Below are 14149 nucleotides of genomic sequence, written 5' to 3'. Positions count from 1 at the left end.
ACTTATCATACATATACACTACAAGCTCCTTATGTGGTTTTGTTAGCCACACACATACGAATTTCCCATGCAGAAGAAAGCACTCGGTAGCATAGTTATATTGTAGATACAAGTATTGTGGTGTTGTGTCATAGTTGTGATCAAGCAGGCTCAATAGCATCTTCAGCTTAAGTATTTTTCTTGAGACAAAAAGGGTCAGGTCAAAATCCTTTAAAACAAGACACAATGATATTGTTCAATTCATTTCCCAATGTTTAAAGAGTAATAATAGTTTTAATGATAAACATTGTAGCCCAGGAACATTTTCATTTGATGTTTTGATGTCATCAAGAAATGTCTGGTGATGTTCACTATTACATCATTAAACTGGAGGAATCTGCAGAAATATTAATGTGATGATTTGAAATGGATAGGCTTACTGCAACTACTGTTGACAATTTCCCTTTGTTAATAAAATTTAATTTAAAAATGACAGTCAAGCTAAATGCCATTAAATTGGAAAGCACCAAGAAATTACCTTTTATCATAAGATTGTACCTATTAGACCTCCCTAGGTGGTTTCTTTTGAACCATAATTGTGTGGGTCTTCATTCATGACATCACATAAGATGACCCAGATTTGACCTTTCAGAAAACCTCAAGTTTTTCTCCTTTTCCCTTGTATTCTGACTCTGTTTTTGAAAGTTTCCTTTGAAATAATGGTTTTTACTATCAAACTGAGTAATTGCAGGCGAAATTTTGATTCAAGCAAAGCAGGTAAAACTTGGACTAAAAAGGACAACTGGTACGCGGGACTCACAGAGGCAAAGCAAAGCCTCAGTACAGTGTATTCATGGTCGTTACACGTCCATGATGTATTGTAGCACAAGACTAGTGAGAAGACCCTGATTGCAGTATCGAACAGCTACAATGTTTGCTTCACGTACCAGGCAATTTGTAACTTTGTAGAAAGGAGAGTAAAGTGTTTCAATACATTGTAACTTTGTAGGAAGGAGGGTAAATTGTTTCAACACCTTACAACATTTTATTGTACATGTAAGCTGTAGTTTTCTATTGAGGAGGCATCGTGACATGATTTCATGAGAAGAAAAAAACATAAGAGCGTGCAAAGATGTCAATATTTTGCCATTTTGTAACCATGCAGAACAGAGCTATTTTATCGGCCGGCCATATCGAAACTAAGCGGTACACTCAAAGAACTAGAGAGTGGCAGCGCGTACGTACAGTGGCCTCATTGAAATTCACTTGTCCGTCGGGCTGGGAGAAAGTTGTTTTCACTTGCCCGGACTCAAAATTCACTTGTCACGGGCGTCGGGCAGCGAGAATTTTCGAGCCCTGCAAAGTTAGGTGTATGCGCCTATATTTAGTAACAAACCTGAAATCGCTATCGTGCGATACTGTACATATCGCTAGAGACAACTGCACGAAACCTGGTTCAGCATACTAGTTTTTTCAAACGAATCCGATATCCATTCTCGTTGCAGTTCAAAAGTAAAATACTCTCAGACTTGAGAAATACGTGTATGTGCATTTAGACTTCCAATACATTTGCTTTACGCTCAAAGTTTAGCAAGCGAAGCTCGGACAGCGCACAGCGTATTAATGGCGCTTGGGTCAGGGGTCATCATCAAAGACGTCAGTAAGTAATTCACAGCCAGCTTGAATCATGCCATGGATCGCGGAAATCACGGATCATAAATCAAAATTTTTACGTCTATTATGTAAACAGAACCGTAAAATATCAAATATATACCCTTTTGATATTGAGAAACATCTTTTTGTTTCACTGACTATCAATTTAAATGCTCAAATATCGCGATAAGACTTTGCGTATACACACAAGTTACTAATGCCAGTAAAGGTATTTTCTTGTTGGCAGCAATACACGACGAACATTTTCACTATTCAGGAGTGCCTTACTCGCTCTACGTTCTAAAAAATGCCATGCGTATATGCTTTTGACCATTCATGCCGCTACCTTCCTTTCCAAATTCACAGTCGACTTTCCTACACTGATCATAATCTTTCTTTCCATTTCATACACTTTACTTCCGCTTAGAATGTGTGTTGTATGGGTGGTCCCCCCCATATTGGTGGAGCAGCCAAAGTCAAAAAGGAAAGTTTGCCGTTTTTGCTTATTTTCACCGTCACTACGATCCTTCAGTGTTGACAACGACATGGCTGTCACTGCATGGAGTAATCTTTAGGCACACATTGCGCGTAGTCCAACCCAAAACTTAGCAACATTTTAGTCAAGTAGTCATGGTTAACATATGGGTACTTTTGGTTTGTGAGCTATTTCGTTACAATTTTATTCATTACTGTATGTGTTACAAATACGATCTCCTGACGCATAAGCAGGGCCTGAAAATTACGCTAGCCCGATGCCCGGGACAGACTGATTTCTAATACGGACTAGCGCAAAACTAGCCCTCACTTGCCCGCGGGCAGAAAATTCAGAGTCAACTCAGTGTTTTGCCAAGAGTGCGTTCTTTCGTCTTTTGACGCAAATTGGAAACAATGTCCCCCAAAATTACCAGACATGGGTCACTCGGACGCACTCAGATCGGAGCTTATTTTTTTCGTCTCAATGGAAACACTAAAGAAAAATCAGTTTCTCTGTTACAGTTTGCGATTCATGGTACAACTATAAGCAAGTCGATGTGCGTCCACTAGCCACCAGGACCCTGGGGCAAATGCCGGGCCACGTACTTCTCCACTCATTTTACATGTAAAATGTAACGAGATAATAGCCAGACAATGTTTGAAGCGTAAGCCTAGATCATTTTAAATAGAACAACTAACTTTTCACCAAACAATTTGGACAGTGAAACAGTGAAGCAAACTTTATTGACAACTACGGTTACTATACCCAACTATTAGTTTAACCTGCTAGCTATAGTAGTACACAGTGTGTACGGAGAATGAAATTTCTAGCCACACTGCACGTCGGCCAAGCATCAAACGGCACTATGTGGTGTGATGGAAGTTCACAACTTTACATAAAAATATCAGTAACTCCAAAATTTTGATGAAGCACTATATCCCTGACTTTCAAAGTAGTATTTTGCAGTCAGAAATTTCTCCAGAATGAGTCTCATGCCACTCTTCGATCGTACGCAGCAAGCTTGTGTAGGTCACCATGCTGAATTCCTTATATGGTCAAGACCCCCTATCTTGATTGTAGCGGACCTTAACAAAAGCCACCTAGCTTGTCAAAGCCGTTGTATGGCAAGTTGCTATCGCTATTATGAAGAGAAAGGAGTTCCTCTCAGATATTTAGTGTTTTCAACCTATTTTTTTGCAATTTCAATGAAAAAGTATCAATCATTTGGGCAATTATAAAAATGAAGTGAACTTTACAGAAGTAGTGAAAAAACCATGTTAAATGTCTGCATTATTAGACTATTGTCTTCAATCACTCCTACTTTTGTAGTCATAAGTGTGATGAAACATCTTACTAGTATTTATTTCTGTTAAACACATCTTAATGCGGTAACTGGAAAGAATTCCCATAAACGAAGAAAGCATATTCAATAATTTTCATTATGGTAATGTACTTTTTTTACAATTATAAACTGTAAATACCACCAATTTGTCACAAACCATTGTAGGAGAGGTCCCACAATCTGGGTAAGAGCAGAATCATTTTTTTGAAAATTTTCAGGGCAAGTGAGTTTCTGCTACGGACAAGTAGAAAAACAGAGGCTACTTGTCCGGGGACAAGTGGATAAAAATTAAATTTTTCAGGCCCTGATAAGGTCAGGTATGCACAGAGATAAAGCATTACGTCTCAAGTTTAATGCAGGACAGCGCGTGGACAGACAAAGTGATGACGTCATAGTGCAATTTTCGATTCGCAAGTTTGGCTAATTTTTGCCAAAATCTTCTCGCCAAACGCTACTTTTTTCTCGCATTTGCGATTTGGCAAGCGGGCAGCGGAAACACTGCCTTATGACGCAAAATATTGGACCTCATTAATTATGCACATATCTAATTTTGAGCGAGCCAATAGAGCTAGAGGTCTGATTTTTGGTATATAGGGATAACTTAGCAATACAAATTTTTTGACAAAATGTCACGTGACCCCAATGACCTTTGACCTGAAATATATATATTTTTCCATAACTCAGTAATCACAAGTGGTACACCCTTCATATTTGGTATGATGGGAGACCTTATGACGCCACGTACTGTACCTCATTAATTATATGCATATCTAATTCTGAGCAAGCCAATAGAGCTGGATGTCAGATTTTTGGTATCTAGGGATAACTATGGGATAGAAATTTTTTGACCAAATGTCATGTGACCTCGATGACCTTTTACCTAACATATACGTTTATGTCAATAAATAAGTAACCAGAAGTGCTATGTCCTTTATATTTAGTAGGATGGGAGACCTTATGACAACACACGCTTTACCTCATTAATTATGCACATATCTAATTCTGGGCAAACAAATAGCGCTAGAGGTCTGATTTTTGGCATATAGGGATTAATTAGCAATACAATTTTTTTTTTCAAAATGTCACGTGACCTCAATGACCTTTGACCTTGATTATACAGTGTTTGATCTAGGACGTTTGATCTAGGACTTCAAATATAGGGGCCATCATGGGCCCACTCCCCTGAAAAAAAGGGGCCATTGGCAAAAAAAGGGGGCCATAATGGGCCCCTTGCTATACAGAGCAGACATACACATTTTAATCGCGGCCACAACGTTCGATGTTGCGGTCGATTTGCATCGCGGTCCGGTATTCCCCGTTCTTCATTTTAATCACCGTCCCAACGATGCGTTCCGGGTTGCAGTCGATTTGTGTCATGGAGGTAGAAATCTACCTTCATGATTTGTATCGAAATATCTACGTTCCGTGTTGTTGTTCATTTTAATGGTTGTCCCAACGTTCAGTGTTGCTGTTCATGCAGCTGATTTGCATCACGGTCCCAACCTTCCGTGTTGTAGTGCATTTTAATCATGGTCCCATTTACGTTTTATGTTACTGTCGATTTGCATTGCGGTTCCAACATTCCTTGTTGTAGACTAGTGCATTTTAATGGCAGTGTCAACGTTCAGTGTTGCTGTTCATGCAGTTGATTTGCATTGCGGTCCCAACCTTCCGTGTTGTAGTGCATTTTAGGCAGCCTGCCAAGCAGTCATTCTGAGGACAAGTATTATAGAGATTTCTCCTTCAAAGTAGCGAGGTAGGCTCAGCCGATCGTACGAACCAGAAGAGACAAGCACATGATGGTTCAAACACTCAACACTTGACGGGAACTTGAAAAAGTTGACAGTTGAGCCATTCACGTTCTTGCTGTTGTCACAGCCACCAAAAGAACAACATCTTCCCATAGTGAAGGAGGACACTGTACTAATCATGTAAGCGGAAACCCTAGAAGTTACCCCCTGTGGGGAGCGTACAGAGGTGTGAAATACTTGCTTCCCGTTATGAGATAAGGCGTCAGGCAAACTTTGGAAAGCCGAAAAAAAATTGACTAGAGAGACTTGGGGGACTCGCCCACATTGCATTTTTCTTTTGCCATATTTCATAATCACGTGCTGAATGAAAAAGAAATGAACATAACTCTTTTATAGACCATCAACTGTATTTCTGTGATTTTGTAACATGGGCATTTCATGAGACCTTTAATTTTAAAAAATTACACATTTAATCTAACTCCTATCCTGTCCAAAACGATAATGCCAAAATATGACCAACGACAGTTGAAGAATACTGTTATCATTTCATTTCTCTAAATCAGTGCATCCTTAAATGGGTTATCATGCATTGAATAAAGAGAGCACAATGAAGTTAAAAAATAAACCGAAATGGAACAATGGAAGACAATAAAATATGGTGTGATACCGGTACAGTCTGAGCACATTTAAAAACAGACTACACAAGATATTGACAAAGAGATGATCACACAGAAAGAGATAGCAGGTTGGATATATTAAAGATGCGAATAGTTTTTCTCACAAAAGATGTCATTTATGGCAGTAAAAATGTAATTGTTTCAACAAATAATTCATTTCCTTCACAGAGGTTATCCAAAAGTGTCAATTGTCTAAAATGGATGAGTATGATGCTGGTCAAGTGTGCTGTTGGTTTTTTTACCGATTTACTCTCTGTGCAATAACTTCATCAAAAATAATAAGGTGAGTGCGTGGTCTTTTCTCATTTTATTTCTAAATGCTGATCCTAGGATGCTCTACCTCATCAAAGTGTGCTAACACACCAGGGTCACACCAAAAATGTTGAAAGATTCAGAGTTATAAGTGATTCAGTCTTTGAAATTTTTGTGAATTCATGCCAATTTACTATCTTCATGACCATTGTTTCTGTGTCAGCTATACATACTTTAAAAAGTATCTTGATCCTCCTGTACTAAGTCTTTTCTCATCATTGATGATTTCCTTCATGAAATTGCTATTTTGGTTCATGTTTTAGATTTTACTGTGTGGATACAGGATCTCTTTTGTATGATCTAGATGTATCTGAGTATGGAGATATATTATGTCCATTGAATCAACACGGCAGCAACGATATGATTGCATTATGGAACAACACAACATTCTGCTGTTTGCAGGTATAAATCACAACTACATGTTTGACAAATCTTCAGTTCATGAGTGTAAATAGTAAAAAGTTTAAGGAAACGTATAATTCTATCATACATAATGGAATAATTAGTAAAAGAGTAAGGAATATAGAGTGTAGATTTCACACAAAGAAAAGAGGCTTGGTGAAATGAAATCAACTCTTGAAACGGATCATAAATCTATGATTTCCGTCAAGAATATGTTGAGTGTCGGTAGCCTCCCTTTTGTACTCTCAAATATGTCACTAACGGTAAGACGCCCCTTCCTATGAAGACAAGTTTATGAGAGAGACAGAGAGAGAGACAGAGAAAGAGACATCAGCTGGCTGGATGACAACAGTGTCATTCAACATATACACTGGCATCATATGATTCTCTACATGTTCTCTAATGCCTACATGATTTAAAGGTCTTACTTAGCATGGGTTGCTAAGTTTTTCCACTATAACTGTGTGACCTTTGAATTCACAGTTTGTGGAAATACTTAACCATCCTATGTTATTTTTGCAACTAAGGAAATACAGAACAACTTCTGGATGTTACTTCAAACTTCTCTGCCAGATTATATTGGACTTGGTTGTTAAGAACCTTATAGATTTCTGCATGGTCTGCTGAGCACCTCAAATCACTTATTTATTTTTAGAAGATCCAATTCTGCAAAAATTTCTAATTCTGCACTCAAAGAGCGTTATTCATACATTGAAATATATGTGTATGGCACTGTCTACTTAGCATATGTTCTAACTGGTACATTGATGTTCTTAGAGACCAACACTACATGTATGTAATTCTTCTCGTTTGATAAAGTTGGATTATGGTGCTGTGGTTTAGTTGATACTAGTGGGTTCCAATGATAAACATATATACATGGCACCTGCTGCTATCAACTGATTCACTCATCATTTGATATCAAGATATCTTTTCTCTGATCCATCAGGTTTTCAGCATTTAAATATTACAATCCATATGTCTCAATGTAATTATGCAATGTGTGTATGATTATCTGATTGCTTGTGAAATGATTAAAGTGGTATACCATAAATGTACAGCATTCATATTTTGTCACACTGTGGTTCAATCAAGCTCATCCATACTAGTGCTGACTTTGTTGCAAGCGCTGTTTATCAGTGCTGACTATATTGTAAGTGCTGTGCATCAGTGCTGACTGTGTTGTAAGTGCTGTGTATCAGTGCTTACTGTATTTGTAAGTGCTTTGCATCAGTGCTGACTGTATTGTAAGTGCTGTGTATATTCAGTGCTGACTGTGTTTGTAAGTGCTGTGTATAAGTGCTGACCGTATTGTAAGTGCTGTGTATCACTATTGACTGTATTGTAAGTGCTGTGTATCAGTGCTGATTGTGTTGTAAGTGCTGTGTATCAGCGCTGACTGTATTGTAAGTGCTGTGTATCAGTGCTGACTGTATTGTAAGTACTGTGTATCAGTGCTGACTGTGTTGTAAGTGCTGTGTATCAGTGCTGACTGTATTTGTAAGTGCTGTACGTCAGTGCTGACTGTATTGTAAGTGCTGTGTATATTCAGTGCTGGCTGTGCTTGTAAGTGCTGTGTATAAGTGCTGACCATATTGTAAGTGCTGTGTATCAGTACTGACTGTATTGTAAGTGCTGTGTATCAGTGCTGACTGTGTTGTAAGTGTTGTGTATCAGCGCTGACTGTATTGTAAGTGCTGTGCATCAGTGCTGACTGTATTGTAAGTGCTGTGCATCAGTGCTGACTGTGTTGTAAGTGCTGTGTATCAGTGCTGACTGTATTTGTAAGTGCTGTACGTCAGTGCTGACTGTATTGTAAGTGCAGTGTATCAGTGCTGACTGTATTGTAAGTGCTGTGTGTCAGTGCTGACGGTATTGTAAGTGCTGTGTATGCTGACTACCGGTATATGTAAATGATTTGTACAAGTATTAACAAGTATTATATGCGTATGTCAGTACTGTGAAATATATGCTTTCAAGTCAGTGCTGTCTATGTCAATTTATTATGTGTGTATCAATGCTGTTTGATACATTGAAACCAGAAAGAAATAATGTATTGATTGCTATGTATCCTTCTGAGGTGAAGTCATGTCATTTATCAGCTTTGCTCCTGCAGTTTTTAATGGTGCAGCCCCTCTATACAAAGAAATTATTTACTGACATGCTGTAAAACCTTTGGCAATTATTTTTTTCTTTTTAAATTGGTGCTCTTTCACAATCTTTGCAAAGTTTCCTCATACATGTAATTGTTATTATTAAGTTTTATTATGTCGCCTGTCAGCGACGTGGAGCTTATCTAATAGGTGCATGTGTGGCATTGTCTGTCACCCGTTGTCTGGTGCCTGTGGTCAGGTGTCCGACAATTCTCTATCTTCAAAATGGCATCTCAATTCTTTTAATAATTGGATTACAGGTACCTAAGGATGACTGTAATCAGATTTCTTTCAATTGTTGTGAAATATGCAAATTTGTATTTTTGAAGCCAATTTTGCTATATTTGAGCAAAAATCTTCCCCTTAATGGCTGGTCTGAAAGCTTTAATATTCGGTAAACAGGTCCCTGGGGATGACCTAAGGCATATTTGTTCAGTTATACATCCCCTGCTTCAGGTTACCATATGCTGGATTCCATAGTCAAGACCCCTAAGCCTGATCTTAACAAGTCTCAGCCATCAGCTTGTCAAAAGAGTGTTACAGCAAGACTTGCTATTACTATTATGAGAATAAAGGAGTTTCTCTCAGATAATTGATGTTTTCACCCTATCTGTTTGCAATTTTAATGGAAGTGTAGCATTCATTGGCGCAATTAAAATAGTGAAGTGAAATTTATAGCCATAGGGAAAAAAGACACGTTGAATGTGTGTATCACTTCTGGATTCATTACTAAAATCATGAAACATCTTATTTATTTCTGTTTAATACTGTAATGCAGTAACTGGCAAAAATTCCTATAAAATACAAAAGCAAATGAAATTTATTTTATAATGGTAATTTAATTTTTTACAGCTTAAAACTTTAAATGGCACCAATTTGTCACAAACCATTGAAACAAAAGGTCTCACAATCTTGATTTTAAAATGAATGTATTCATGATATCAAATTTTCTAAGGGAGACAGCCCTCCAATACCTTTACCCGCTCAGTAGCTTTGCTTTGCTTTGATTTGCTTTGCTTTACTCAGACTCAGTGACCCCTATTTTAATCATCATGGGTCACTTTGTCCCACCTTTTGAAATTCTTGAAAAACCACTGACTGAAGCCAACAATTACGTTTGTCATCAACATATATTTCATTAATAGTTTGCTCTACCGGTACATAAGGTAGCAGAGCTTTGTTGGCCGCTAGGTCACTTTGTTCTATACTACCGGTATCTATACAAGGACATATTCTGTCAGTTGACAATTTGAATTGAAATATTTAATAAATATAGAAAAGATGACTGTTGCTTCATTCTTATTCAAATCAACACACTGATCACATTAGACAAGAAACGACTGCTAATGCAAAATACACTTGCAGATAACTTTTCTGGCAGAATTCATATTGATAACATCTGACGATGAAGTTTTGTATTTCAAATTTACTCCCAACTTGTGTGACTCTGTTCATTACATGGTTAAGGTAGTGCGCTTCGAAAGTGAAAGACTTAAACTTTTGCTCAAATTTTCCTCAAGGAATCTTTCGATCATTCTCTTTCAAAATCAAGATTAACCAGATATGAACTGAAAATGCTCACGTGTTTCATTATATATTGCAGTTATGTGTAAATTTCAACCTTAGCCACATGTTTGCAACTTCATTGAAAAGGTTATGATCAACATAATGAACAATATTCACAACAGAATAACTCTAAAGGTCATTAAGTATTCAAATATGCAATTAGCTGAAATAAAGATAATGAATTTCTTTGACTGCTGTCATTGTATCACCACTTTATCTAGCAAGTGTAATTGCCTTTGGTCAAGTCCTTCAAGCTATATATGTCAAACTGTGAAAGCTTATTAAATATGCAAATTATAAATTAGCTGACATGAAAATACGAAGTAACTTTCAATATTGGTACAACCTGGTATAATCATCAATGTTTTGCCAACTTTGATCAAGTAAATCCAAGTGTATATCCCTTATTAGGAAAGTTCATTAAATATACAAATTAGGAATAACGTCGTATCATAGTATCTTTAATATACAAACAAGTTTTGTAAACTTTGGTCTTGATAATTCAGATAAAAATCCCTGATTAGGAAAGTTCATTAAATATGGTTTGGTCAAGCATAGAAGGGGGCCCCCCTCTACTGTTTATCGGTCATCGATTCAGATATATACCTCTAATTAGGAAAGTTCATTAAATATGCAAATAAGTGAATTTGCTGAAGCAAAAATGCTTAATGCCTTTCAATAATGTTAAATCATTGTATCTTCAATGTACATAGCAAGTTTCATCAATTTTGGGCACGTAAATTCAAATATATATCCCAAATTTCAAAAGTTCATTAAAAATTCAAAGTAAGAGTTGGATGAAGTAAAAATGCTTAATGACTTTCAAGAATGTTGTATCATAGTATCTTCAATATATGTAGCAAGTTTCATCAACTTTGGTCAGGTCAATTCAGATATATATCGCTAATTAGGAAAGTTGATGAAATATGCAAATTAGGAATTGGCTGATGTAAAAATGCTTAAAGACTTTCAATAATGTTAAATCATAGTACACTCAGTGTGACAGAATTCGGACAGGGTAGTAAATTTCGCCTAAAGTCGTTTCGTAAATGACCAGCAATACGAAATCTTATTACCATACCTTTCGAAACTTTATTGTGGTTATTCTCAAACTCAGTTGATACGACGGGAGTGATATTTCGGGGTCAAAGTTGCCAAAGTTTTGACCCCATGTCGATGGCGTAGTAATCGGACTGCAATCCCAGAAATCGGACGTCGTGTTTGGAATGTGATTAGGAGCTAAGTATTGATAATTTGAAACTTCAAACCACCAATTTTTAATTTCGATGTGTTTAGAAAACTGTATATAAGAATATTTCATGATAATTAGTTATGTTTAATCCATGGACGACTCAACTATATTTCGACGTGTATAGCGCTAGATATCGGACACGGGCTGCCTCTGTGTGTGTTGCTTTCGGCACCTTGTATCGTACGGTGTGGCTAACTTCGCTAAGTTAGTTCAGTGAGTATTACTTATAATTGTTTCCATTGCATATTTTGTTTGTATTAGAATCGCACAGGCATTATTTAATAAAAATAGCGAGTATATCTCATCGTATGGAATTATTTACCTGTCAAGTTTTTACGCGGTAAGTCATTATACTACGTTTACACAATTATGCTAAATATTGTCTGTCCGAAAACTTGTACACTTCTTACGTTCATTAAATGTACTTTTTTTCTCGAACAACTGCGCAGTTTTCGTTAAAACTACATGCAATCGTAGCGAACAATGGAAAGAATATTTTCAAAATCATTATTCTCCCCCACATTCGAAATTCAATGCTAAATAAGGACTTTATTCAAAATTTCAGTTACTGTGACCTGACGGCAATATGTTGACAGTATCACTGACGCGGTGTCAGACGACAATTTGTGACCGCCGCTCGTAGCGAACTCAATAGCTTCTACCAAAAAAACTATCGAAAACGGGACAACAATGTCACCTGACCTAATATAAGGTCACATGACCTGTAAAACGTTATCGATACGGAGCGAAGTGAGTGTAACTAACAGCATGTCACTAAATGTCCGAAAACTGAGGTCGTCCGAATACTGTCACACTGAGTGTATCTTCAATATACCAACTTCATCAATTTTGATTGAGTATATTCACATAAATATCCCTAATTAGGAAAGTTCATTAAATATGCAAATTAGCAATTATCTTTCATGTCAACCCTTAATAACTTTCGCAGCTGATATATCTTGATATGACCAACATTTGTAGTCTTGCCATTTGCAACCTGAATCTATGTACCAGATTTGATTCTGATCTGACGAGCTGTTTTTGAGATATTGAGCAGACAGACAGACAGACAAACAGACAGACAGACATCGCTGCGACATTAACTCACATGTGTGAACACATGACCTAAAAATGAAATTTTTGGAAAAGTATAATGGTAAATTTTTTTCTCACACTGAGTTTTAATATGAGCCCCCACAATGGTAGATCAGAAAAGAATTAAAACAGTTTGAGAGTCTGAATATCTGCCCCCGAGGCGCATTCTACAAGTCATTAAGATTGTGCCAAATATTTGTGTTTGTGTGTGTTTTGCTGTTGAAAACCATATAAGGATGAAAGCTGTTTGGCAATGTGTAGTGTTATTGATGGTAATTAGCACACAAAACATACAGCACTTTTCAATTATCAGACATGACACTTCATCATTCTGAAGCATATACCAAACATCAAAATAATTTGCCATTATGTGCATTCTTTTGTTTGAAGATTATCTAGAAGCTATCATTTGGACAGTAAATGACAATGGTAGTATTTCTTCTAAATTGCTTGTTGCTTGTATTTGTGAGCATGAGACATGTAAAGGAAAATTGCTCTGACTTCTGTATTTTTCCCACTGGCAAAATGTTTACAAGAATTTGATTATTTGATTTAAGATTGCTTCTTGAAAGTTTCTGCTAGGTACCATTTACCTCCACACAAATATTGAATAATGAAGTACATGTTATCGACCAAAAATTTATGTTAAGAAAAAACTGTGGCATGTCACTTTGCTGAACAAGACATGTAGATGTGAATGCAGAGAAACAATAATTTACATATTCTGTTTTCTGTTCCATTTGTAATAGAAGTATTTTATGCAGGTTAACAATCTTTGCTGATTATGCTTGAACATAGGCAGTCTCATCACATTGTTTAATAGCCCCTTCCAAAACCACCAACAGTTACTGTGCAACTTGTACCACATTATGTCCTTTATGTTCAGATTTACAAGCAACAAGATCCTTTTAAGATAGAAGGAAACATTCACTACAGAAATTTGGACTAAAAACGTAATAATTTCAGCTGTGTTGACTGCATATATTAAGAATATAGATTATCAGTGATATTCTGTGAATAGAATAGTGAAGAGATGTTTTTCCTCTTGTGAATTTAGATGTGCGATGCTGACAAACTACAAGAGTACATTCCCATAGTAGATGCCATTCAACTACTCCATTGTCATGGCAACCTTCTCCAAGCAACACAGCTGTTTGTGGAGAATTTTTGCAGGAAGCATGGAGATGCTGTAACACTGGATTCTAGCACACTGAATTTTGTTAAATCTCCAACTGTCTTCCTGTCAGCTTTAAAAAAAGTGAGTAATTATATCAATAAATCATTTTTAGTGTGCAAAACCTTGAAGCAAAATATTGTTTTCCTGTCATGTCATTTTGCAAATAGACATTGCAACAAGTAAACCTGGGAAGGAATGATGACAGGGCCACTTGACAAAATCAGTCACAGTATTGCTTGTCAGTTTCAAATATCTATGCTTAACGCATTCCTTCAATAAATTCTGAAGTTTGAAATTTCATTGAGTCCGTCCTCT

At 36.8% G+C, this 14149-nt stretch overlaps 1 protein-coding gene across 3 annotated transcripts in view; it reads left to right on the top strand.

Annotated features, from left to right (window-relative positions):
* Positions 1 to 14149, top strand: part of LOC139116299 (uncharacterized) — an 82797-nt gene that overhangs the window by 23096 nt on the left and 45552 nt on the right. For all 3 annotated transcript variants that reach the window (XR_011548274.1, XM_070678922.1, XM_070678923.1), the window contains exons 8-10: positions 6046 to 6160; positions 6453 to 6591; positions 13715 to 13915. Coding sequence is in view for 2 of the 3 variants with exons in the window: in XM_070678922.1 (XP_070535023.1) it covers positions 6046 to 6160; positions 6453 to 6591; positions 13715 to 13915 (455 nt within the window). In the remaining variant the exon portion in view is untranslated. The remainder of the gene's footprint in view (positions 1 to 6045; positions 6161 to 6452; positions 6592 to 13714; positions 13916 to 14149) is intronic.

This window comes from Ptychodera flava, chromosome 17 (assembly GCF_041260155.1).
Source record: "Ptychodera flava strain L36383 chromosome 17, AS_Pfla_20210202, whole genome shotgun sequence".
Taxonomy (NCBI): domain Eukaryota; kingdom Metazoa; phylum Hemichordata; class Enteropneusta; family Ptychoderidae; genus Ptychodera; species Ptychodera flava.
This window is presented reverse-complemented; position numbering and strand designations above follow the sequence as displayed.